The sequence below is a fragment of the Littorina saxatilis genome, linkage group LG1 (assembly GCF_037325665.1).
Source record: "Littorina saxatilis isolate snail1 linkage group LG1, US_GU_Lsax_2.0, whole genome shotgun sequence".
In the NCBI taxonomy this organism is placed as follows: domain Eukaryota; kingdom Metazoa; phylum Mollusca; class Gastropoda; order Littorinimorpha; family Littorinidae; genus Littorina; species Littorina saxatilis.
The window spans coordinates 44,159,570-44,187,319 of record NC_090245.1 but is presented as its reverse complement, the minus strand read 5'-3'; the positions used below and the strand labels follow the sequence as shown (position 1 = coordinate 44,187,319).

General features: G+C 41.6%; 3 protein-coding genes and 1 long non-coding RNA gene across 4 annotated transcripts in view; 2 read left to right on the top strand and 2 right to left on the bottom strand.

Annotated features, from left to right (window-relative positions):
* The window catches only part of LOC138970742 (serine-rich adhesin for platelets-like), an 11,696-nt gene extending 8,525 nt beyond the window's left edge, over positions 1–3,171 (bottom strand). The window contains exon 1 of the mRNA XM_070343245.1: positions 3,039–3,171. The gene's annotated coding sequence lies outside the window, so the exon portion shown is untranslated. The remainder of the gene's footprint in view (positions 1–3,038) is intronic.
* LOC138970735 (uncharacterized) lies at positions 549–2,984 on the bottom strand. Its single transcript, XR_011457057.1, has 3 exons — positions 1,716–2,984; positions 966–1,100; positions 549–680 (listed from the first exon to the last, which is right to left on the bottom strand). It is a non-coding gene; the product is annotated as an uncharacterized lncRNA (long non-coding RNA).
* Positions 3,172–3,357: 186 nt separating the features above from the next.
* Positions 3,358–14,595, top strand: LOC138970726 (ribonuclease P protein subunit p40-like). The gene is made up of 8 exons (XM_070343227.1): positions 3,358–3,484; positions 6,632–6,782; positions 7,214–7,282; positions 8,161–8,256; positions 8,716–8,841; positions 10,008–10,215; positions 11,667–11,804; positions 12,398–14,595. Exons 1-8 carry the CDS (start codon positions 3,365–3,367, stop codon positions 12,600–12,602), a joined length of 1,113 nt encoding a protein of 370 aa, XP_070199328.1. The 5' UTR covers positions 3,358–3,364; the 3' UTR covers positions 12,603–14,595.
* A 131-nt stretch (positions 14,596–14,726) lies between these two features.
* On the top strand, positions 14,727–24,649 carry LOC138970721 (acyl-coenzyme A diphosphatase NUDT19-like). Its single transcript, XM_070343214.1, has 3 exons — positions 14,727–15,599; positions 22,010–22,217; positions 23,467–24,649. Exons 1-3 carry the CDS (start codon positions 14,841–14,843, stop codon positions 23,688–23,690), a joined length of 1,191 nt encoding a protein of 396 aa, XP_070199315.1. The 5' UTR covers positions 14,727–14,840; the 3' UTR covers positions 23,691–24,649.
* The last annotated feature ends 3,101 nt before the right edge of the window (positions 24,650–27,750 follow it).

The window sequence follows — 27,750 nt, the reverse complement described above, 5'->3', positions numbered from 1 at the left end:
TGTACACTACATTGGGTGTGCACGTTAAAGATCCCATGATTGACAAAAGGGTCTTTCCTGGCAAAATTGCTTAGGCACAGTTAATAATCGTCTACCTATACCCGTGTGACTTGGAATAATAGGCCGTGAAAGGTAAATATGCGCCGAAATGGCTGCAATTACTGGCCGTATAAAATTTCATCTCACACGGCATCACTGCAGAGCGCCTAGAACTGTACCCACGGAATATGCGCGATATAAGCCTCATTGATTGATTGATTGATTACATTGCAGTGGTGATAACTTGTGTGTGGGAAACCAGCAGCAGATCTAAAATTGCACCGCATAAAAAAGCATAATAGCACAATGATAGGAAGGAATGCTACACATGCAAGAGAAGCTAGCTGCTCCCTTTGATTTGACACTGATAAAACATCTTCACTTTTCCTCTACATGTACATTCAGGCTTTCGTCCTTGGATTTTGGGTGACCAAAAAGAGAGGAAAGGAAAGATAAGCAGAGATGTTTATAGTATTGTTACTGCTTGAAGTTGATGATTCTGTTAGTAATTTCACAACAAAGAGATGATTTTGTTAGCCATTTCACAGCAAATAGTGAAAGAGACTTACCCCTGCTTTGGGCCAACCTGATCTTCACTGTCTGTGGTAAGAATTTTCTCAACACCAGACAACTGGCCTTCACTGAAATAAATTGGAACAAAACTAAGCTTTACACAGGTCAGTGACAAGATAACTCGCATGTTTACTTTTTGAAAATAACAAAAAACGTGATCAACATAAAAAAGCCAAATAAACATCCTGTAAAAAAACAACAAGACACAACCTACAAAATATGAACTTGACAACTGTAAAGTACATGATCATAGAATTATATGGTTCAATACCAATTCCTCACACAATTTTTAATTTTTTAATTTTCAATTCACATTTATTGCACCTTTAGATTCAAAACTTAAGTCTTCATACCTCTCAGATTCAGCTGCAGATATTTCTGACATTCCAGGTGTTGGGTGGCCCATGTGAAATAAGTGCGTGGTGGTTGCTGGAGTTGAAGTAAGTACCCCTGAGGTACCTGGGACGGGCTCTTTTTCGGAAGCAGCTCTGTAAAATACAACGCACTGTGTCACTCTAAAACAACCTGTATATAGGGAATGCTAAAAATTAAAAAAATGAAGCAGGTGGTACCATGGCAACTGTCATTAGACGCAACTTGTATGTAGTGGGGAAATAGCTCTTTCTGTAGCGGTGCTGCGTTCAATAATACTTCAACTACTTATAAATCGCTATCAGTGTGGGTTCGATTCCCACATTTTTTGAGGAATTTATTTCAACTTTGTGCAGACTCTCCCTGGTGTCTGCGCACCCCTATGTGCTCACGCGCATGCACACGATAAAGAACCTAAATTCACAGCGAAAGTCTCAGTGCTTGGAAACATGAATACACACATGCAGGAAATAAATGGGTAGTGCCTTGACTTTATCATTGTATGGCAGCTCGCTTTCCCCAGGAAGAAAGCAGCCCGAATTTCCATGAGGGTAACCTAACACTGTAACTGGATTATATAAATATTCCTTATCCCTAGACTTAGCAGAAATCATTCATACTTGTTCACAGTTGGAATTGGATGCTTTTTAATTTAAATTTTAGTCTAAATATGAACCTTTTTTTTTAACAAATAAAATTCAATGCTAGTGCTTAGAAGTTGGTTTACTTACCTGCTTGGAACAGAAACAGGTACATGTGGTACAGCTTCATGGTCTGTATGTAACATCTTTGTAGTTGTACTTGTATTGTAAGACTTTGTAGTTTCATAACTGACAAACAAAAACACAACCATTACAATGCATATATATATATATATATATATTGAACAGAAACAGTAAACAGCAGATGGTAAATGAATAGTGTTTGCGTTTGCTGATGCAGACAGTGCTTGAACATTAATTTTAAATCTAATGAACATTTGTTTCTATTTTTAGCAACAAAAAGAATGCAAAAAAACCTCTATACATTGCAGTTATGCTAACGTTTTTGTTTATGCTACTGCTAGTTCAGGCCTGAAAGTCCCAAATAATGGCACACTAGCCTTTGGCCAGTGATTCTTAAACTTTACTAATACTAAGACTAGCCAGACAGCAAACTTTACTATAGCCAAACCAACAATTTGTTACAGTAACTTTTCTGGCATTTGGCAAGTAGATGAGTATTTCTACTCGCCAGTTACATGTTTCTACTCACCATGGCGAGTAAATTACTCGCCACTTTCAGGGCTGTAGTTTTCACAGCGATCAGAAATGGTTCAATTTACAATGCATCATTGCATGTGGCTGTGCACAGACTGAGCAATTACGTTGTTGGGTTACCCTTGTCGATCCCAAACGCATGCATGCATGATCAGAAAAATACCCGTGGATGAATAACAAAACAAAAGCAAAAGAAAACAAAGCAAAGAGTATAAAATACAACAACGTACGTGTCGAGGAGTTCTGCCAAACTAGGATTTGTCAGACCGAGGCTTTCCTTCAGCTCTTTCCATCTGTTCACCTGTTTTCCGATACTAATTACTTTTGCCTTTTGGACACGCTGATTTTGGTTGCGTCTCCGTTTTCTCTCCGATGCAGACAAGACGTTGTGCCTTGGGTTTGTCACCCTCTTACGCTTTCGAGGGATCACAGATGGTTGGTTATCTGCTTCCATGATTTTATCTTCTTCTTCAGCGTTCGACTGTTGACTGTCATCCATGTTGGTATTGACTTCGAAGTACTTCCGGGCGTGATTTCCGGTATTGTATACAGCCAGCACCAAAACGAGGCGCCAATGTCGTAGAAGACTCATCCACGAAAATAAATTCTTTGAAAATTTATCACGCTCGACAGAAAGCAGCCAGGATGTTCCCGTTCGCTGAGCATTCAAATGGAAGTATGCTTGTACTGTATTTAGACGCTCGGGGAGCTCTGTGATGGTTTACGGGAGGCTTACTGTGCCTTTAAACGAACTGTTTTCCAGTTTTGACAACACACACAAGAAAATATACGTACAATCGCAACGGCTACTTCATCTAGCTGATCAAATTTCAACCTTGATTGGGTCTGAATCTTTGATCCGTGACAAACCGACGCACAATTCATGAATGTAATGTGCCGTTCAGCTCAGAAAGCAACTCATTTATTTTGGAGAAGTTAGTGATCTCCCTTGGGCTCATGGAAATCATAGAAAAAAGATAAATTCACTCATAGGATTAGAAAGCACCATTTTCGTAACATTCTAAAATAAATATCGTTTGTGTGATTAAATCGTTTTTAAATTTCCCTTCCTTCACTATTATCAAAATTTTCCGCACAAAAATTTGCTGCGAGCCAGCAACATGGCCGCGCCTTTTGCCAATGGGGCGCCCAACTCCAAACTCGTTTTTGAGAAGTCCAGTTTTGATGACCCGAAGAGCAGTCATGAACGCGTTCTCAACACAAAATACTTCACACACAATGTGAGTACAATTTGATTTGAAATGATAGATGAATCATACAGCCTAGGTAATATTCACACACGCACACTGTCGTGCGCCTAGTGTCCATAGAGTAAAAGACAAAGTGAAAGTGGATAGTGTACCTATGGTGAAAAAACACGGCTGGGTTGGTAGGCAAGCTACTCCTTTTCGCGATTCGCACAAGAGCCCATGCCAGTACGTTTCACTTTCAGGCGCTTGGCTGTGGGGTAGGCTCCAGTTTCACTTTCAGGCTGTGGGGCTAGCCTACCACCAGTACTACCTAGTGCAGCAGCTAAGCCCCGAAAGATGCTCACTCATGTGCACACACAAATAAAAAACAAAAGCTCTCTGCTTTCAACTCCTATCTTAGCAAGAACATGGAGAAAAAGGAGGGAGGGGGGGGGTGTTGTCTGCCGAGGAGCAGTGCTTCTAATATCCTGCGCAAACAGACAATTGTTTTAGTTGCAATAATCAGCATCTATCTTGCAAGTACCGTAAACTACCCCACCCCCCCATGAACTAATTTTGCCCAAAAGTTTGGCATTTACTAGGTACTAAATTAGTACTATACCCTTTGCAAGAGCGGTTCCTTTGAATGCTAACATAACGATATTTGAGACAGTGACAAAAGGTCAGGTGTCATGTCTACTGTCCCGAATGACACACGATTGCTGACATTTCACCATTGCCAAAAGAATAAACAAATAAGAAATAGGTAGAAAATGAATGTGAACACTGACTTTGATTGTTGATCAGTATTTTCTATGCCACTAACAAATAATCTACTTACACATATAGCTGTTTGGCAAATGTATGTTGCATGGGACACACTGACATGAAAGTGGAAGATGTTTTTCCCTCTAGAGAAACTACATATCAAGTTACACTTTTTGTGCTCTTCCATTCCAGTTGGCAATCAATTGTTAACGCATGTTATTAGAAAAAATAGAACGAAAACAGATTAGATAGAATGAAAAATGTACTGGTGATTTCATTTGGGACATACTGACATGAAAACGTCACCTTTTGTCATTGTCTCATTTTTATATTTAGTCAAGTTTTGACTAAATATTTTAACATCGAGGGGGAATCGAAACGAGGGTCGTGGTGTATGTGCGTGTGTCTGTGTGTCTGTGTGTTTGTGTGTGTGTGTGTGTGTGTAGAGCGATTCAGACTAAACTACTGGACCGATCTTTATGAAATTTGACATGAGAGTTCCTGGGTATGAAATCCCCGAACGTTTTTTTCATTTTTTTGATAAATGTCTTTGATGACGTCATTTCCGGCTTTTCGTGAAAGTTGAGGCGGCACTGTCACGCCCTCATTTTTCAACCAAATTGGTTGAAATTTTGTTCAAGTAATCTTCGACGAAGCCCGGACTTCGGTATTGCATTTCAGCTTGGTGGCTTAAAAATTAATTAATGACTTTGGTCATTAAAAATCTGAAAATTGTAAAAAAAAAATAAAAATTTATAAAACGATCCAAATTTACGTTTATCTTATTCTCCATCATTTGCTGATTCCAAAAACATATAAATATGTTATATTCGGATTAAAAACAAGCTCTGAAAATTAAATATATAAAAATTATTATCAAAATTAAATTGTCCAAATCAATTTAAAAACACTTTCATCTTATTCCTTGTCGGTTCCTGATTCCAAAAACATATAGATATGATATGTTTGGATTAAAAACACGCTCAGAAAGCTAAAACGAAGAGAGGTACAGAAAAGCGTGCTATGCAGCATAGCGTAACCACTACCGCGCTAAATGGCATTGCGTTCAGTTTCATTCTGTGAGTTCGACAGCTACTTGACTAAATATTGTATTTTCGCCTTTCGCGACTTGTTGTTACTTCGCATGGAAGTGTTCAAAGGATGCGTTATTGCACAAAACTTTCCTCTCTCTCTCTCTCTCTCTCTCTCTCTCTCTCTCTCTCTCTCTCTCTCTCTCTCTCTCTCTCTCTCTCTCTCTCTCTCTCTCACATCTCTCTCTCTCTCTCTCTCTCTCTCTCTCTCTCTCTCTCTCTCTCTCTCTCTCACACACACACACACAGTCATTAATTAGAAAAAAACACAGTAAACACCAATTTTCAAAGACTTTCGGGCCACGCCCTTCTTCAGTGAAATGAATGAGAATGTAAATAAACAATAACCAATGACGTAAAATTCTTGATTAAAAAAAGAAAAAAACGTCATGTAAACGTAAACACACAGTCACACACACACACACACACACACACACACACACACACACACACACACACACACACACACACACACACACACACACACACACACACACACACACACACACAAGGAATTCTGAAAGCAAACCACGAAGGAAATCTTGTTGCTTTATCGTCTGTTAACAAGTTTATAACTTCAAAAGATAATGCTAACTTGAAAAGATTGACCCAGGTCTGCAGTTGCACTAATCATCAAATTCAAGGGACAATCTCTTGAAACAAATATTGTGTACAAAAACTTCAGAAGAGCTTTGAAAATTTCAACTCTCTTTTATTACTCAACTGCACTGTGGTGAGAGAATAAATCAATGGTATACCTTTGTGACAGGGAGACTACCGTCGCCCTTCACAGCAGACTCTGCAGAGTTGTTCGCCTTAGAAGTAGGCAACACCTGTGGATTGTAGAGTTCTGTTTGTGATGGGGTCTGGCGGCTTTTGTCTCTCTGTATGTTCATGGATTCCTTTGCGAATGCATAACAGTTTTTATAGGGCTTAGAAATAAGCTCTAAAATTCTCAATCCTGTTTGATTGGACTTCGCCTCCAAAGGTGATTGTGGTGTTTCGGCACTCGGTTACACCTTTATAACAGCATCTTGGCATTATAGTGATTAAATTATACACTCGGATGAATACTCTGTACCTCGTGCGGAAGTTTACAAACACTTAAAACAAATGTTCCCATTTTTTTTTTTTTTTTACATCATTAATCAAGAAGTAGGGGGAGGGCGTTTACTAGGTAGTATGCCCTGTGCACAGCTTTCGGCCCAAAGTAGGGGGTGGGCATTTACTCGATACTGGGCGTTTACTTGTTTTGTAAGGTAGTTTACGGTATCTTGATCAATCCCACACTCACCAATTTATTGAAACAATATTTAATGAAATTTAAAATACCTTTCAGGCTTCCATCATCCTGCCTTACAGCAGTTCAGCAGCTCAACTCCAGTTTGAAATCAGTGAAATTCAGGATCAGCAAGTGACATACCTTATCCGAGATGTTCCTGTTCACCAGCTTGTGGACAAAGAGTTCATTGAAGCATTTGTCAAGAAAGGTAAAGAATAAAATCAAAAGAATTTTATGGAATCATACATATATTATATGGAAATTACTTACAACGAAATTCCTGTTTGATTCTGTCAGATTTCTATGCCTCTTTTTTTATGTAACAACAAGTATTTTAATCAATCTGAATTCTGATCACAATTACGAGAGATGGATATGTGAGTCTTTAAGCGGAAAAATCTAGCAAAACATTCAGTTGGCACACATAGAATAATATTAATTATGATTCTGGACATTTCATTTTCAAAGTCTGCCTTGGGCAATAATTGCCATTTGTTTTTGTGTAGATTATGGATGACATTGCGTTGCATGTCCATGCCCCTGTGTGTGTGCATGAGTGTATGCATGCATGTATAGGTATGTTTGGTTCTGTATTTTTGGGCTTCTAAATTCAACATGTCTTTGGTTTGCCTTTTGCAGGTCAGCTTTACATTCTGTCCCAGAGAAGACACATCGATACGCATAACTGTGCGGCTGTTTTTCCTACAGGTTTGATTGATATATGTGTTTACATGTGTGTGTGTGTTGATGGGAGTGTCTTGGAGTTGGGGTGGAGGGTAAGGGAGGTTGGGGGAGAAGGGGGCAGAGGGTTGGGGAGAGAAAAGGGAGAGAATGTGGATAAATAGGTATAGCTGACGGGGGTGGTGGTAAGACGTCGGCCTCTTAATTGGAAGGTCGAGGGTTCGAATCCCTGCCGCGGCCGCCTGGTGGGTTAAGTGTGGATATTTTTCCGATCTCCCAGGTCAACTTATGTGCAGACCTGCTAGTGGCTTATCCCCCTTCGTGTGTACACGCAAGCACAAGACCAAGTGCGCACGGAAAAGATCCTGTAATCCATGTCAGAGTTCGGTGGGTTATAGAAACACGAAAATACCCAGCATGCTTCCTCCGAAAGCGGCGTATGGCTGCCTTAATGGCGGGGTAAAAACGGTCATACACGTAAAATTCCACTCGTGCAAAAAACACGAGTGTACGTGGGAGTTTCAGCCCACGTATGCAGAAGAAGGTATAGCAATGTAAAGTGTTCTGTACAGAATAGCAGATAATAATAATATGTTAAGCTCTTTGCCTCCTGCACAAAATCATGGTGTCTCCTTTGCAGGTTAAATTAGATTTAACTGAACAATCAAATGCAGCGAGGCTATGATTCTCATCCGCTCTAACCGCTCTGAGTCTGAGCACAAGAGGGGAAGGCAATTTTGCAGATGATTCAAGCGGGCGTAAGAGATCTGCGTATATGGATTATCTAGCGGGCAATGTTGGGCACTCGGGGGGGGGGGGGGGGGGGGGGGGGGGGGGGGGGGTGCATTGGATTAATAGATCTGCAATGAGTATATACCTATTTATGAACATTTTAATGTTGCTAGGACACCTGCTCCTCCACATAACAAAGGACACTTATGAACAGCTGGGACTTGAAGGAAAGCCGAGCGTCTTTTCCTCACTCAAACCAACCAAATATGGTAATTTTGTTTACTGTAATCATGTTTTGTTCTACATGTACTTTTTCATTAAAACTTTTGTTGTTGTTGTTGAGAACTTTGCACACAATTTTGAAAATATAATTAACATTAATGTTGAAAGCAGATTCATAGTTACAACGTTTAGCAAGAAATGCACACATGCATACTCATATAGACAGGCACACACACACACACACACACACACACCACACCACACCACACCACACCACCACACCACATGCACACACACACACACACACACACACACAAAAGAGCTGCAACTGTTTGGTTGTGATTTTGTTTTTTGTTTTACGTGGTTCTTGATAAGGTAATTCATCTTTTTTCTGCAGCAATTGTTTTTATTTGAAGTTCAGCTTATTCAACATTAATCCATAATAAGACTGCATAATTATAGATATCATGCCCTGCTCTGATGTGTTTATATTTGATCTGTTTCAGTGGTGGACATTGACCTGAAACCAGACAGTTTTACCCCTGGGAGGAAAGGTTACGATAGAGTTTTGTGGTGTCTCAAGGATCGCTTGGGCTTGACCTTTGACCTCTTGATATCTTGGAACCCCCATGGTAAGTAGTTCCTTAGCTATAACAAAGAATCCTTATTTGTTCTCTTTCAAATTGATTTCAAATGTTAATATTATTTTTGAGTCACTTGAGAAAAAGTGACTCTATGTAATCGGTCAGTGTTAGTCTGTCCGGCCGTCCGGCCGGCCGTCCGTAGACACCACCTTAACGTTGGACTTTTCTCGGAAACTATCAAAGCGATCCGGCTCATATTTTGTTTAGTCGTGACCTCCAATGACCTCTACACTTTAACGATGGTTTCGTTGACCTTTGACCTTTTTCAAGGTCACAGGTCAGCGTCAAAGGAAAAATTAGACATTTTATATCTTTGACAAAGTTCATCGGATGTGATTGAAACTTTGTAGGATTATTCTTTACATCAAAGTATTTACATCTGTAGCCTTTTACGAACGTTATCAGAAAAACAAGGGAGATAACTAGCCTTTTCTGTTCGGCAACACACAACTTAACGTTGGGCTTTTCTCGGAAACTATAAAAGTGACCGGGCTCAAATTTTATGTGAACGTGACTCCCAGTGACCTCTACACTTTGACGTCTGCTTTGGTGACCTTTGACCTTTTTCAAGGTCACAGGTATGTCTTGAAGGAAAAAAATTGAAATATCATATCTCTGAAACTATTCATCGGATTTGATTCAAACTTTATAGGATTATTCTTTACATCAAATTATTTACATCTGTATTGTGTTGTGAATAGCAATTTCTTCCTGTCCATCTGATGCCTCATATAATATTCAGAACTGCGAAAGTGACTCGATCGAGCGTTTGCTCTTCTTGTTGGTGGGTAACTTTTCAAGTTTTGAATGTCATTTGGTTGAGTTGTTAAATTTTTGTTGTTGCATGCTTTCCTTGAATGAACACTGTTTATTAATTATGTATTTACTTACTTATTTATTTATTTATTAATATATTGGTTAACTAATATAAAGTGGAGATTCACCCCCCCCCCCCCCCCCCCCACCCACCCCTTTTAAGACTCTCCAATTTAAAATACTCTTCCTTTCAAGACCTTGTTTTCTTAGACTTTGTGTTCATAACCTCTGTAAACTTACCCCCATTTTCAGACTTCCTCCTTTTGTAAAACCTGATTTTCTCAGATTATTAGGAGGTCTTAAAAGGGGGTTTCCACTAAATGTACCTTTTTTCACAGATGAGAAAATATGTGCCAGCTCAGTTTCCAAGTTCTTCAAGAGCAAGGGTTTGGTTGTCTCCCCTGTCCCTTGGTGTGTCCAAACCCAGTGGCAGAACAAAGTCAGGACACCTGTACTGGACAGCACTGTTGTCACGGCAACAGAAGATGCTTGTGGCAGAGCGGAGGCGTGGGAATGGTTGGGTGCTATGGCATGTGGAATTGACTTGTAAGTGTGACTTGTAATCGCCCTAACGTTCAGTTACGGATTTATTTCCCAGAGTCAACTGTGTGCAGACTTTCCTGTGTCTCAACACCCCCGCACACATGTGCACAATAAAGATCCCAAGTTTACAGCAAAAATCTGAGGGCTTGGAAACATGAATACATGCATGCAAGAAGAAACAAGTCGCGTAAGGCGAAATTACTACATTTAGTCAAGCTGTGGAACTCACAGAATGAAACTGAACGTAGTCCGCCGCTAGTGCAAAAGGCAGTGAAAGTGACGAGCCTGTTTGGCACGGTAGCGATTGCGCTGTGCTTCATAGCACGCTTTACTGTACCTCTCTTCGTTTTAACTTTCTGAGCGTGTTTTTAATCCAAACATAGCATATCTATATGTTTTTGGAATCAGGAACCGACAAGGAATAAGATGAAAGTGTTTTTAAATTGATTTCGAAAATTTAATTTTGATCATAATTTTTATATTTTTAATTTTCAGAGCTTGTTTTTAATCCAAATATAACATATTTATATGTTTTTGGAATCAGAAAATGATGGAGAATAAGATGGACGTAAATTTGGATCGTTTTATAAAAAAAATTTTTTTTTTACAATTTTCAGATTTTTAATGACCAAAGTCATTAATTAATTTTTAAGCCACCAAGCTGAAATGCAATACCGAAGTCCGGGCTTCGTCGGAGATTACTTGACCAAAATTTCAACCAATTTGGTTGAAAAATGAGAGCGTGACAGTGCCGCCTCAACTTTCACGAAAAGCCGGATATGACGTCATCAAAGACATTTACGGTATCAAAAAAATGAAAAAAAACGTCTGAGGATATCATACCCAGGAACTCTCATGTCAAATTTCATAAAGATCGGTCCTGTAGTTTAGTCTGAATCGCTCTACACACACACACAGACACACACACATACACCACGACCCTCGTCTCGATTCCCCCCTCTATGTTAAAACATTTAGTCAAAACTTGACTAAATATAAAAAGGGTAGTGCCGTACTGTATGGCAGCTAGCTTTCCCCATTGAGAAAGCAGCCTCAATTTCCATGAGGGTAACCTCACAGGACAATATGATACCAATACCAATGATATACCTGATGTTTGTGTTGTGTTGTTAACTGATTTTTAAAATACAAGAAAGAAAACAAGCAAACGTTACTGGCACCTGTTTACTCACTTTATAAAAATTTTGATTCTTTTCTGTCTTGTCACGCTGTGAAACACAGTTGCCAATAAAAATTTAACTTGCAATAAAACTGTAAGGTGTCAATCTTGTAACTTTTGATTCGTCTGCTGTTTTGCAATGGAAACATACGATGTTGACTCGTTAACGTTTAATGCGTTCTGTTTTTTGCCATTTTGCGCAAGAACATGTAATGTTAGTCAGTTAACCCTAAATTCATTGTTTCTCAGTGTTCACTTTTTTCTCTCCATCTAGATCAGAAAGTTGTGCTGACAACTACATATCCACATTATCCTGCCCTACCCCTTCCGGCAGCTGTCCTCGGTGCTGTGTGCTCAGCGTTAGCGGCTTCTTTACGCCTGTGACCACCAAATGGCTGCTGGAAAAAGTCAGGTAAAGTGGAAGCCCCCCTTTCAAGACCTCCTAAAATGGAAGAAGACTATTTCTTATAACATAGAGGGAGTCTTAAAATGGGAGTAAATTAACAGAGGCTGTAAACAGAACATCTGAGAAAACAGGGACTTAAAAGGGAGAGAGACTTAAAAAAGATGTTGGAGGGTGGTCTTAAAAGGGGGGTTCCCCAGTAAATACGACAGCTTTGTTATGCTATGATACAATCTTCATTTCATACCTGTATATTGTTTTGGCTCCAATGCTGAATAAAAAAAAAATTCTCGTCTTTCATTAAAAAAAAAAAAATTACAGTTAGCAAACTAAATAATCAAACCCATTAGTAAACAAAAGTAAAACAAAAAAGAAGATCAACAACCTCATAAGCAAAAGTTATTGCCAACCAACAAAATATTACCTGCAACCAAGTACCTTTTTGTATGAGGTAAATCGTGAGATACACAACCTTTGAGAAGAGAGAGTGACCGGAACAGGGGGGAGTGTTAACTTAAAGGGAAAGATGTTTAAGTTAGAAGCTAGGTTTTCTGTCCTTTTCCTCTTGAATAATTTTCTGCTGTTGTGTTTGATTCACCTAGGAATGAAGTGGAGTCCAAGCAAGAAAAAAACAAAGTGCCGTGGGGAAGCGTGACATTTCATGGGTTTCAAGACTCACCAGTGTCAGTTGGCTCCAGGGAACATGGTTTTTTCCAAGAGGGTGATAATCTTCACAGCTTTCTGACCTTCTGCAATAAGGACTACTGGCTTTATTCTGCGTATGGACACCATGATTTATGCCAGTAGTGCAATTGTGGAACTGCATACAAATGGAGACTTGACGTGTGTGTGTGTGTGTGTGTGTGTGTGTTTGTGTGAGGGAGAGAGAGAGTGTGTGTGTGAGTGAGTGTGTGTGTGAAAGAGAGAGGAAAAAAGTGTGTGTGAGATGTGTCTGTTATTGCTATGTTCATGTTTAAAGGCACGGTCAGCCTCCCGTAAACCATCACAGACACTAATATCACATCACTAATAACTAACACATCACAGACACTGTCAGGCTTTTACACACAGTACAAACACCCTTTCGCTTAAACACTCCCCGCTTAAGAACATCCTAGGTGCCCCACGTAAAGAGCGAGCAATTTTCAAAGAATTTATTTTTGCGTGGCCAGCCTGATCAGACAATCGGACGACACATTTTGGTGCTAGACCTAACTTTTAAAATATAAATAATAGATTAACAGCTTGTTCCACAAACATTCTTAACCCCTTCACTGCCCACCCCGTATGTAATACGTGGCCATTTTTGGTTTGTCGTACGCCCATAACCGTATCTCATACGTGGGATTTGTGTCACCAACATTTCAGGACATTTCTGAAAACTAAATGGGAGGTAACCACTGTCCAAGTACTTGTAGGGGTTCTAAACACAGTTCTTTCCCATAGACCGTTCGGATAAGTTACTAAAGTTGCTACCATGTTCTACCACCTGTTGAAAACTGTGTTAGCTTTCTCGCCATTCACAATGGCGGCTGAAAGTCGGACCTCAACTTGTAGACCTGTTTTCAAGCAATACAGTGTTCTGGAAGCTCTACAAGAAGTGATTTATGGATTACCACACAGAAGAATACTTTTATGGGCTGTAATGTGAGTACCTGATGTTTGACACCAGTTTTAGCAGTGTTTTTACGTGCTGCAATGTGTGTCACTGTGTGTGTGTAAGTCCGGAAACTGTACTTTTTGACGAAAATGGTCATTATATCAATTTTTACTATAACAATCACACACAAAGTCCAATGATCATGTCATCCTATAATAGCCAAGGGTATAAGCAAAACACATGCCAAAGATCTAAGAAGTATCTCAATAAATGATCGAGCAGTGAACAGATTAGTGAACCTACCGAAGAAAGCGAAATTTTGCCCTGGCACACAGCAATACCAAAATGCTGTTATACTGTGGCAGTGAAGGGGTTAAATCATAAAAGAATTCTTTTTTCATCAAGACAAGATCAGTACTACTCAAAGTTTTGAAAGTTTAAAAAAAGATAGCATGGAAGTGTGTCCCGCAAAACGTGTTTCTTGTAGCAGACAAATGTTCTGCATGTCGCCAGTTTCTTTGAACGGTCAAACGCCACCGCTCAGTTCATGTGACTCGCAGCCGTTTGTTGCGTTTTAGATTCAGAGGTACACTATAACGTGATATTGCTGATACAGCGAGTCGCATTGAAATCCCAAACTGACTAATACTAAATTGTGAAAAAAAGGAAAGTGGATCACACAGGTTCACGATGGCTCAGGGGTTAGATAAACCACGAAAACAGGTGTGTGGTTTACGCGAGCTAAATAGCCATTCAAACAAACTGTGTTATTTAATGTTTTTAAATGCTATTGCAAGTGTGTTCAATAAGATTAGAACTGCTTTTTTCATGAGAAGATTTAAATCGTTCTGTAAACCATTTGAGACGGACTGGGGCTTTAATGAAGAAAAAATGTCATATAAGACACACATTTTCAAGGCAGCAGATTGCAATTTATTATTATTATTATTGGAGACATGCCACAGACAAAAATATGTTGAGGTAATTTGAATAAACAATTGCTTTGTTCAATGAGCACAAAAAGTAAACAATAAATCAAAAGAGAATTTGTTTTGTTTTGTTCGTTTGATTTTATAAAAAATGCTATCCTGTTATAGTTCAATTGTTGGTTATGTGATTGCAGATCCTCTCCTATGTGTGTGTGTATTCGGTTGCCACCTGATTTGTTTTAAGTGGATAACCAGTAAATCCTCAGTTATTTCTCTCTCACATACATACACGTGTCCAATCGCTTGCACACCACACGCACATTGATCTGAGATTGAAATAAGCAGACACCATATTTCAGGGGAAGCAACACCTTTTCAAAATAACGTCAGACAACAAGATTAACTTCCCTTTGTTAAATCAAGAGTAAACAACTCAGTCGTTAAACCGTTGACCTCTCCACGAAAAGCCCCATGAAAAGGGTATTTACCACTGTCTGACTCAGTGATAAAAGGAAAATGTGTGCGGCTGTTTTGAAGAACTGGCGTGAAGCAGCCACATTAATGTTAGTGCACGGTCGTAAGAAAATTCAAAACAGAATCCTGGATAATTTGCACCCGTCACAAGCTTTGCAGCAGACGACCAATCTTGCAGATCATGGGCTAGAACTCCTCGTCCTGAAACGGAGCATGAAGTCATCATTCATGCCGAATAAGTACGTCTTTCCTGGAGGTATAGCCGACGACTCGGATTTTTCACTACACTGGCTACCTATCTTCGGTGCAACAACGCCAGAACTGGCCGCGCATCGGTTTGGCTTCGCAAAAACTGTCGAAGAGATCACTCCCATGTTCTACAGACTTCGACCGGAACAGTTTTCAGTCATCCCCAGTGAAATAGCTTTCAGAATTTGTGCTATCAGAGAAACTTTTGAAGAGGCAGGAGTCCTGCTAGTACGCAGTGTTGATCAATCGAGTTATGATTTCAACGCTAGCGCTGCATACCCTTACCATTTCGGTGAGGACCACAGTTCCAAGGTTGAGGAATGGAGACATAAAGTAGTGCAAAATCCGTTGGCATTTTTGACTCTTTGTGAGAACCTGGAAGTTGTTCCCGATGTTTGGTCACTATACAACTGGTCCAACTGGTTGACGCCACATTTTGACACAGTCATAGACAAGGAAAAGGGAAAAAGATATGACACAGCCTTCTTCATCACCTGTGTAGGAGAGAAACCATATGTTGCAGAGGATGCGAAAGAGGCTGTTCATTCAGAGGTAAATTTATCCAGGTTTCCCCAATTTCTTCGTTTCCGGCCGATTTATGTGGAGCACGTGATGCGCACAAAAAATATTGGCGGTCTAGAAGTGTCGTCTGCGCAATGATCGCGGCGGCTTTCTTGACCGCCAAGGACGACCGCGCACGTTGTGAGACGTCATTCGTTAGACCTCAATTGAGTGTTATAAGATTGCTATACATTACATTTGATAACAGAACAGTCCCTTAACCTATTGTGTGGTAAGCAAAACCTCACAGCGACAGTCTAGTGAAAATCTTGGTAGCCTCGAAATCACAATCACAAGGGGTCGTGGTCGGCTGGGCCAAACAAACAAACAAACAATCACAAGGGTGCATATTTTTATAATATATATATTATAAAATATATTATTATTATTATTATTGTGATCATTTTTATGCGCCTAATCTAGATATAGCCCTAGGCGCTTACATATTAATTTCTGCCATTTGAAATGGAATTTTTTACAGACAGACAGACAAACAGACATTTTTTACACACAATATATAACGCATTCACATCGGCCAGTAAAGCTCAGTAGCCTATTAGGCGAGCATTCACCTTTCACAGCCTTTATTCCAAGTCAAACGGGTATTTGGTGGACATTTTTATCAGGCATGGGAATTAAATTACATATTATTACCCAACTCACATATAGCAATTAACTCTAGTTCAGTGCTGGTAACGCTGTACGCGTTCCCCTTGGTAACAAGGGAGACCACCCTAAAAAAGAGTGATCCATCCCATAATATCAGACCGATGTCCGGTCCAACATCCGTATGCGTGCGCATACGCCGCCATTTGTATCATTCTCTCTCAGCGGTTCAACTGGGTAGGACGCTCCTGATGTACGCTCCTGCTGTCTTCAGCTTTTCGCCAGAGTCTTTTGCTTTGGCTTCTCCCCTTGGTCGCCGCCTTACTTTACACCTGTACCTATGCTGTGTGGTGAGATCTTTCCGTTTTTGTTGTAACTTTAGCGACGTTTTCGTCGCTCGTTTGTACTTGTGAAATTTTTCTGAAATTGTTTTCTGTGAAATTTTTCGTGAGTTGTTTGCTATGGCGGAGGCTGCGCTTGTTGATAGCGCTAAACGGAAGCCTAGTTCGAGGCAGGTAGCTGACGTTACGCCTCCGAAAGGAAGCTTAAGGAGAGATAAGGGCGCAGGGAAGTCCGCGTCTGTGTCTCTGAGTCAACTTCTGTTAAGTCTCCCGTGTTAGCAGACGTACAAACAATCTTCCGGTCAGACTTGTTTACTTTCTGACAAGAGTAGTCGTTCTGGTGTAGCTTCTTCTGCTTCTGTTTCGCCTGGCTGCCCTGGGTTAGCGCCAGCCGACGTTGCTTCTTTATTGTTGACGCTGAGCTCTCAAGTTTTCGTCATTAGCGTCTGGATTATCTTCCACTCGGGAGGAATTGTGTGCGCTTCCGTCGGGTGTTCTGATGTTTTCTTTCCTTAGCCAAGATCCGGCGGTCGCCTGCAGTTCCGGCTTCGACTTCCGCTAAGCCTTCGGCGACTGTGACTCGGGCGGATGTCCATGCTTCGCAGGATGGGGGTACCGACTTGGTGTCTCTCCCGAATGTGACACCAGTACAAGGTATGTCTACACCGCTTGCCGGTGTGCGAGCTCAGGGGGCTCTCTCGTGCGTTGGAGGCCGTGAGAGTTCTTATGAGCAGCGAAAGGACGAACGCCTCCGTACGTCTCTTAATGAGAATATCGGGGACCGTTTTAGTCCTCTTCCGCCCAGGGGGCAGGAAGTGGTCGGTTCTGCCGACGATAAACTGTCTGATGTTCTGCCTCCTGGCTCTGAGCTTGATCTCGAGTCGGAGGGTAGGGCGGATGACGGGGATGCCTCAGTGGTAGAGGATTCCCAGCCTCGAGAGACGGACCGCGGGTGTCCGTCTGTAGGTCAACCTCCTGCGTCTGGTTTCCAGCAGGGCGGTGTGACTGAATAGGCCGCGGTGGCCTACCTGACTCGATGGCGAGCAGGAAGGCTAGCGACACCCAGCTTTCTTGCCGATTTAGTTGTCCAGCGCAGTGACGTGGGCTAACGGAAATGGCATTTAAGTTTTTGGTGACTCTGGGGCTGACCATGGGTGTCATTCTGGGGTCACCTACCTGACTACGATGGCGAGCAGGAAGGTTAACGAGGGTGCGTCCATGGGATGGACGACACTCAGCTTAACTTGCCGTTCAAGTTGTCCAGCGCAGTGACGTGGTCGGCGGAAAACGGCATTTAAGTTTTGACCGGAGGGGGTGGTTGAGAGCAGGGCGTAACTGACTCCACCTCTTTCCGGTTCCGACTTCTGGAAGTTCGGAGGAACAGGATGTTCTCTTCAGCTTTCGGAGATCGTTGTCCATTGCCCTGGAGTTGGCATATGGCCACGTGTAGCCGGGTTCTCCGGTGAAAGTGGTGTACGTTCGCGCGAGGAATGTAGCACGCATTTTCGTGGCTGGGCAACGTAAGCTTCCGCCCTGGGGGCAGGAAGTTGTTGGGCTGGGTGATTCTTGGATTGGCCATGCGAGTCTCTCGGGGGGTCACCTTCCTAACTTTGACACCGAGTAGGAAGGTGATGTGTGGAGAGGTGTCCACGGTGGTGGATGTCACCCAGCTTAACTTGCCGTTCAAGGTGTCCAGCGCAGTGTTGTGCGCAGTGATAAACGGCATTTAGGACTTGACAGGAAGGAGTGGCTGAGGAATATTGTTGCCTCGTCCACCCCTGCCTTTGTTCGACGACTTCCGGAGTTCGGAGGAACAGTAAGTTCACTTCCGCGGCCGGGAATCGTCGTTCATTGCCCTGAAGATGGCATATGTCTTGTAGTTTTGACTTCCGCTTCCTCCCGGGGGGCAGGAAGCGAGCAGCAAGGCTGGTTCCTTGTTGGATAATTTAGGTCAAACAGGAAGGCAGCTTCCGGATTGCACGGTTGTGCTTGACGGCTGTTCAGATGTAGGTGCTTCCGCATTAACGATTAGCACTGAATTCAGGTTCCATTTCAAGTTAGCAAGGGCAGTGGCGCTCGCAGCTGTAATGGGTCGAGGTTCTATGGAATCTTCCGGTGTGTTTCTATACAACCGGTTGATTCTCATGTTTACTAATCCACGGCCGGTTTCGCTTCCGCTTTTGCGGCTGCGTCTTCCGGTTACAGGAGGGGACAGCCTTCTACCGTTAACACTGCGTTGGTAGTCGGCACTTTTCAGCTTTTGGCTTCCGGTTCCGTTACTGCGGTTCCTTTGCTGTTATACAGGCTGTATCCACTTCCCCTTCCAGTCTTCCAGCTGGCATGGGACAGGTGGATGGAGATCTGGTCATGGAGTTCTGGCGTTTGAAATTTTTTGTTTTTTTCGAAACTTTTCCGATGTTGGCAAGTTTCGCCTTATCGGGATGGGTGACTGGGTCTCATCATTTCGATGATCATTATAATGCTTTTGAACAGGGGGGAGGCTCTTACTTCACTTGTGTCGCTGTTCGCGGCAGTTCGTAGTTGTTTTGAGCTTTCCTAGGAGAATCTTTGAGTGTCAAGCCCTTAGATCCTCCGTCGGGATCCTTTGTGCTTGTGGAAGTTTTCACAAGCGAGTCTTCTTTGTCACCACTTGGCTCTTCCTTGGTGGACAACGCTTGACTTTATACCTGCGGCGAGGGTGCTTTAGCTTGTGTTGCACGCTCAAGTAGCGTGTCACTCACGGAGCGCTTTCTGTAGGCTTCGGTTAACTCCAAGCCTAGGAACTTAGGTTCTCTTTTTGCGTTCTACGGAACCGCCCTCGGGTTTGGCAAACATCCATCGGGGTTTTGATAGCAAGGAGAAACTGTCTGTAAGATCAAGATCTCCTAGCTCGGGTAGATTGTCTCATCTTTTCTTTTTGATGGGCTTTTTTGTACTTGTTTTTATTTTCTCTCGCCTGGGCGGTTACGTTCTGAATGGCTATCTTGTGGTCCTACAGGACGCAGATACAAAGGATGTTGCTTTGCCGTCTTTTACCTAGGAGTAAGCCTCTGCCTTTAAAGTTTTGTTCTTTTGGCGTGACTTTAATCTCTTTCTCGTTTGAAAGTTATCTCTTCGAATCCGCTGCTATGCACGCGGGGTTTTTTCTTCTAAGAGAAGCTCATGGTAAAAGGGAAAGCGTTAGGCAGGCCTTGGCGGTTTTCTGTTTCTAAACGAAAAGCTTCAGGCTGGCTGTTGTTTATTTTAGCTTTGGCTTGACACCCTCGCTTTCACAGGGCTCTTTTATAGAGCTGTTCGGCGACCCTTTCGGTCTCACAGACGGGTCTTTACAGTCTTGGTGTCCAGACCTCTTAAGGCTGGCAAGAAGGCATTTTTGGTTTCTCACATTCGATTTACACGGATGTCTACTGAAGGGGTATCCTTGAGATACTCAGGGGCTTCCGCCTCAACTCTGGATTTGGTTCAGAGTCTTTATAGGGTTTTTTTGTGTTTTGTTCACTTGCCACTTGACTGGCGTGGTTCAAAGTGCTTATTTTCTTACGGAAAGAACTCCTCGTCGTTCCGTGTATTGCAGGTGGCTATCCACCTTCCTTTTTGGGTTTCCCTTTTGTCTTCCATGTCTTATTTTAAGACTTTATGAGATTCTTGTCACATTGGTACGGCTCGGTGCAGCTTTGCTTTAACCCTTTTTAACGGCTAGCCTGACTGTTTAACACGGGAAACGGCCAAGCTTACTCTAGTAGCTGCTGCGAGAAGTGGGAGTAAGCGTGCTTTCTGGCTATTTTGAATAAAGACAGCCTTTTTTAAGAAAGATCGATCTATGACTTGTGGGTTTCTTTTAAGTTTTCCGGCAGTTAAGCGGAAAATGGGGAAACAAGCTTCGAATTACGCTTTCTATTCTTGAAGTAAGAGTTTGGCTTCTTTAGAGTTACGTTTAGCCAATTAAACTTTTCGGTTTTCGAAGATTTTTCTGACTCGCACGGAGCTTGTTAGTTCTTTGTATCTAAAGGTCGCTTGCCTTATCTTTCTTCTCTGTCGTGATTTAACCTCGGCATTTAAGCGATAAATGGGGTCAACCAGCTTCCTTTTGCTTTTCAATTCTTGAAGCAAGAAGTTGGCTTCTTTTGAGTCACGTTTAGCCAGGTTAACTTTTTGAGTTTCAAAGATTTTTCTGACTTTCACGGATCTTGTTAGATCATTGAATCTAAGGGCTTTTGCTTTATCTTCTTCTCCGTCGTGATTTAACCTTGAACGGTTGAAAACGGCGTTAAACACTGATTTTAGGAGGGAAGTAGGTCTATCTACTCTGGTAGAGGTATGACGTTTGGTAGTCAACCTTACCTAGATGGACTGCTACACTGGTTTCTTGCTCCTGGGGAGCTTGATGTGGTTGTCTGTCCCGTGAGGACGCTCAGAAGGTACCTGTCACGGACTCGGCATTGGTCAGAAAGTCGGAAGGTTTTTTGATATCACTTAACACAGCGGGTGTAAGGATATTGCGAAAGGGACTTTAACCAAGTGAGTATCCATGTTGATCACACGGGGGGTTTCCTGTTGACAAACACAGTCTGGAGACGTTAGGGCAGTTTTGCCTTTCACTATAGCTAGAACGTATGAGGCAAGGGCATGGGCCTCCTCTTTGGCAGTCCTCCGGTCGGGCCTTGTTTTGGGCTGAAGTTCTGGAGTCGGCTTACTGGCGGTCTGAGGAGGTTTTTATTAACTTCTACCTCAGGGACGTCTTGATACAGGACGGCAGTTCCGCGTTACCTGTTATGGTAGTCGCAGGACAGGTTCTAATATCATAATTTCGCTATGTACCCACCACCTATAGTAGCAATCTGCTATATGTGAGTTGGGTAATAATATGTAATTTAATCCAAAATTTTAATAATAAATTTTCATTTAATTAATATACTTACCCAACTCACATCGTTTAAACCCTCCCGCCTCCCCGCTGTGGTGGTATTGGGTTCTAAAAAAGTAGTGAGTTGGGCTTCGTTCGAATGATACAAATGGCGGCGTATGCGCACGCATACGGATGTTGGACCGGACATCGGTCTGATATTATGGGATGGATCACTCTTTTTTAGGGTGGTCTCCCTTGTTACCAAGGGGAACGCGTACAGCGTTACCAGCACTGAACTAGAGTTAATTGCTATATGTGAGTTGGGTAAGTATATTAATTAAATGAAAATTTATTATTAAAATTTTGGATTGTAGCTCAGTGTTGGAACTGCATGTACATTTTCCAAGTTTTCCTGAGAAAATAGCCAGGGAAGAAAAGTGTACATATAATTAATTTGTGTGTAATCTTGCAAGAAAAAATTGAATCTTACTCTTCATCCGAAATTAACAAAAATTCATTACTATTAATTTTTATTAGTGCACTGTACGGTCATGAGATACTGAGCTGCAGCATGGCGAAAGTTCATACTCAAACTGAATCTCTTTCAGTGGGTGAGTCCTCTTCAGATGATTGAGGACTTTGCAGAGAACCGAGTGCAGCTGGCCCCTCCCCAGTTGTATGAAGCATCTCGTCTGGTCAACTGTAACACTGTGGATGCCCTGTTGGGATACCTGCAGAGACAAGCTCGTCAGCCTGTAGAGAGGTGGATGCCAGTGATGATCAAATGTGCTGATGGAGTCATCTTCACATTTCCGGGTAAGAAAATAAAAGTCGAGAGCTTTGGTGGTACGTACAGTGGAACTTCCCTTTTAAAATAAAACTTCCAAATATCTTAGAAAATCAGTTCTTTAAAATACAAGGGAGTCTTAAAATGGGGGTAGATTTACAAAGGTTATTTATGAACAGAAAATCTGAACTAGCAAGGTCTTAAAATAAGGGGAGTCTTAAATTGGGAGGTCTTAAAAGAGGGTTCTACTGTATGCCAAAACATAGATCTACAGTTTATGGAAATGAAGTTGTCCAGACTTTGCTATGACATTTCTGTCTGTCTGTCTGTTCGTCCGTCTGCATCCCTGTGTGGGTTTGTGACTCGATGAGTAAACCTAGCAGCTGCTTGCAAGTGTTTAAAGGGCTTGGTGTTATTGTTTAAGACCTGAATTGGAAATCATCTCCTCACACACAGAGCAGTACTAATCTTTCTTGTATAGTAACTAAAAGGCTGTATGACAACTACAAAGGCCATTGATATTGAATATATATATATTCCTAAAACCTGTCTTTATTTCAAAACACAAATGCCTGTTATCCAAAGATGTGGCGAAAATGGTAAATGAAGAATACAATGGAATTCCCCCTTTGAGATCTCCAGAAGTCTGATAAAATCTGGTCTTTTAAAGGAGAGAATCTTAAACGGGAGGACAATTTAGAGATGGTATTAACAGAAAATCTAAAAATTCAAGGTGTTAAAAAGGGGGTTGTGTTCATTTGGGGGTTCTTAACCTTCACTGTGCTTCGTGGGTCGTGGATGACCCAGAGCCTCACAAAATTGTCTTTATCTCTGAAACTGTTTGGAGTTTTTAATTGAGACTTCATGCAATCTACAATCACCATACAACCTTCCCAGTGCCCAACTTTTGAAAGATTATCTTTGCAAACAAACAAATAAACGATGACGTAATTTGAACTACACAGTCCGGATGGTGGGTCGTGGACGACCGATATGGAATTACGTAAGGAATTTTACGTTGTTTATTCTTATTCTTATGGCGTGGGTCGTGTACAACCCATACTCTGCAAAGAGGCGGCAAAATGTGTATCCCTATTCAGATGGCATGGGTCGTGTACGACCCATACTTTTTACGTTGAAGCCTTCTTTAGAAAGTATGGGTCGTACACGACCCACATCATCCGGACTGTGTGATCCAGTGAAGGTTAAAAGAGGGGGGGGGGGGGGGGGGTCCATTATAGCAGGTTTCACAACACCGTGGTGTTTCTGTCATCGCAGGTGACTCCCTGTATCCGAAAAAACCTGACTTGGAAGGCGAGCACCCTACTCTGAAGAGGGAGGAGAAGCTGCAGGAGCTCAAATCTCAGTCTTCCCAGTTGCATCGAGCCATCATCCAGACACCGCCAGTGAAAGATGGCAAGCCCACAGGGAATAAACGCATTCAGCTGGAGTGCACCATCGACCTGCCCTACGGTCATGTGGCTCCAAGCTTTGAAGGATGAATTAGGAAAGTCAATAAAAACTTGCATGGACTGACAAGCAGTAAATCAATGTTTTCAGCTGTGGTACACAATCACCCTTACCTTCGGTCATTTAGTCCAAAACTAAGGAAGCGGAAGAAAAACTTGCCCCTTTGTTTTAAAATCACAAGAAATAACAAGAGAAAAGACAGTGAGAGTACTTATAGACAGTGTGACAGACAGACCTACAGAAAATTGACATCGTCAGCTTCAGTGCACAATCAACCTAGCCTTGGACTTGAAGCTTCAAATCTTGGGGCATGTTGCAAATCTCAACAAATACAACACCCTTTGTTTCGAAAATGTACTCATTGGAGTTCACGATTCGTTGCGGCAATGATCGCTTGTTTGTAGTGATTGCTAACAACATATTTTGACTGATGTCACGTGGGTTTAGCATTGGGGTCACGTGAGTTTAGGAAAAATCATTTGCTTAGTGATCACTGCAAGCAATCAGCAGCAAATAATGGCTTCGATGAGCATATTTTCACCTCGCTTGCCTCACTGTTTGGGACATAACTCTGCCACAGTGCTTCAAAATCTGAACAGAGTTGTTTCCGAACATCCTTTATTGGGTTGTTTGGACAATGCTGTTAGTGTGTGTGTGTGTGTAAGAGTGGTACTTTTCACCAGTATGTTTCACGTGAGTTTTGAGTGTAGTAGATGTGACAGTTAGTGTAAATGGAGGGGGAGTTTGTGTGTGAGGGGGGGAGGTAAATGTAAGAATATTCTAGAATGTATTCATTTGTACTTGCCGAATATAGATCCTCCATTTTTAACGAATCTCTTGAAAATACATGCGACTTGTTGAAAATGTTATGAAAAGTACATGTATTCCAAAAATATGGTTGTGATTTGGTCTGTTGCTTATGAAAAGAGTTCCCTCCTGTTGGAATGTTGGTACATGTATTTTCTTTAATAAAATTGATTATAGAAAACTGTTTGGGGAAATGTGTTCACTTAATTCAATCTGAATGTTTCCCTTTGGTTTCTTTTGCCTTCTGTGCCTGTGTGAGTGTGTGCTGTCTCCGTTTCTCTCTTTCACTCCCTGCCTAACAGTAACGCACAGTCACACACAGAGTAAACTTATTAACCCTTGCGCTACTTTACGGATACTGTCACCTGGTTGTCACGACATATCTCGTGCTACTGGCTCAGTCTGTTTGGTCGGCTCCGATTACCTCCCATGGATGCGAAAAGCTATATGACCGTTTTTCTTTATTTTTCTCTCTGTTAATTCACCAGTGGCTATGTAACATGTGTTACAGAATTGCACCAGTGTAAGGGTTAATACCAGGGATCTATATTTGGGATATATTTCCAGGGGTTAAAGCTCCTATCAGGAAACCTTGATTTGAAGGAATATTTTCTGAAATCTACAAACAATGAAAACAGTGGAACACCCCTTTTTAGGACATTAACAAATGTATGAAATCAGGTCTTAAAAAAGAGGGAGTCTTAAAATGGTGGTAATTTTACAGAAGATATAAAAAGAACATATCCGATAATTCTAGGTCAATAAGTCGCGTAAGGCGAAAATACAACATTTAGTCAAGTAGCTGTCGAACTCACAGAATGAAACTGAACGCAATGCCATTTTTCAGCAAGACCGTATACTCGTAGCATCGTCAATCCACCGCTCATGGCAAAGGCAGTGAAATTGACAAGAAGAGCGGGGTAGTAGTTGCGCTAAGAAGGATAGCACGCTTTTCTGTACCTCTCTTTGTTTTAACTTTCTGAGCGTGTTTTTAATCCAAACATATCATATCTATATGTTTTTGGAATCAGGAACCGACAAGAAATAAGATGAAAGTGTTTTTAAATTGATTTTGACAATTTAATTTTGATAATAATTTTTATATATTTAATTTTCAGAGCTTGTTTTTAATCCAAATATAACATATTTATATGTTTTTGGAATCAGAAAATGATGGAAAATAAGATGAACGTAAATTTGGATCGTTTTATAAATTTTAATTTTTTTTACAATTTTCAGATTTTTAATGACCAAAGTCATTAATTAATTTTTAAGCCACCAAGCTGAAATGCAATACCGAAGTCCGGGCTTCGTCGAAGATTACTTGACCAAAATTTCAACCAATTTGGTTGAAAAATGAGGGCGTGACAGTGCCGCCTCAACTTTCACGAAAAGCCGGATATGACGTCATCATAGACATTTATCAAAAAAATGAAAAAAACGTTCGGGGATTTCATACCCCGGAACTCTCATGTCAAATTTCATAAAGATCGGTCCAGTAGTTTAGTCTGAATCGCTCTACACACACACACACACACACACCGTCACACACACACACACACAGACAGACACACACACGCACATACACCACGACCCTCGTCTCGATTCCCCCCCTCTACGTTAAAACATTTAGTCAAAACTTGACTAAATGTAAACAAGTCGCGTAAGGCGAAAATACAATATTTAGTCAAGTAGCTGCCATTTTTCAGCAAGACCGTATACTCGTAGCATCGTCAGTCCACCGCTCATGGCAAAGGCAGTGAAATTGACAAGAAGAGCGGGGTAGTAGTTGCGCTAAGAAGGATAACACGCTTTTCTGTACCTCTCTTTGTTTTAACTTTCTGAGCGTGTTTTTAATCCAAACATATCATATCTATATGTTTTTGGAATCAGGAACCAACAAGGAATAAGATGAAAGTGTTTTTAAATTGATTTCGACAATTTAATTTTGATAATAATTTTTATATATTTAATTTTCAGAGCTTGTTTTTAATCCGAATATAACATATTTATATGTTTTTGGAATCAGCAAATGATGGAGAATAAGATAAACGTAAATTTGGATCGTTTTATACATTTTTATTTTTTTTTACAATTTTCAGATTTTTAATGACCAAAGTCATTAATTAATTTTTAAGCCACCAAGCTGAAATGCAATACCGAAGTCCGGGCTTCGTCGAAGATTACTTGACCAAAATTTCAACCAATTTGGTTGAAAAATGAGGGCGTGACAGTGCCGCCTCAACTTTCACGAAAAGCCGGATATGACGTCATCAAAGACATTTATCAAAAAAATGAAAAAAACGTTCGGGGATTTCATACCCAGGAACTCTCATGTCAAATTTCATAAAGATCGGTTCAGTAGTTTAGTCTGAATCGCTCTACACACACACACACACACACACACGCACGCACGCACACACACACGCACATACACCACGACCCTCGTTTCGATTCCCCCTCGATGTTAAAATATTTAGTCAAAACTTGACTAAATATAAAAAGGGGGAAGTCTTAAAGGGTGGATCCACTGTACAAAAGAGTTTCATTTGAACCCCAAGCGGCAAGCCTCCTGTTGGGGATAAGACATTGGCCTCCTAATCGGAAGGTCGTGAGTTCAAATCCTGGCCGTGGCCATCTGGTTGGTTAAAGGTGGACACTTTTCCGATCTCCCAGGTCAACTAATGTGCAGACCTGCTAGTGCCTTATCCATGATCGTGTGTACACGCAAGCACAAGACCAAGTGCGAACAGAAAAGATCCTGTAATCCATGTCGGAATGCGTTGGGTAAAAAAACACGAAAGTACCCAGCATGCTTGCCCTGAAATCAGCGTATGCTGCCTGAATAGCGCGGGTTATAAAAAGGTCATACACGTAAAAATCCACTCGTGCAAGAACATGGGTGAACGTGGGAGTTTCAGCCGATGAACGAAGAAAAAGAAGAACCCCAAGCCAGTTTGTGTGGGTTTTATTTCCCCCCTGATTTGAGTAAACTCAGCTTTCATTCCTGGATGTCTCGCTTATTATTGATGCACACTATGACGGGCGCAGTGGCGTGGTGGTAAGACGTCGGCCTCCTAATCGGGAGGTCGTGAGTTCGAATCCCGGTCGCTGCCGCCTGGTGGGTTAAGAGTAGAGATTTTTCCGATCTCCCAGGTCAACTTATGTGCAGACCTGCTAGTGACTTAACGGCCCTTCGTGTGTACACGCAAGCACAAGACCAAGTGCGCATGGAAAAGATCCTGTAATCCATGTCGGAGTTCGGTGGGTTATGAAAACACGAAA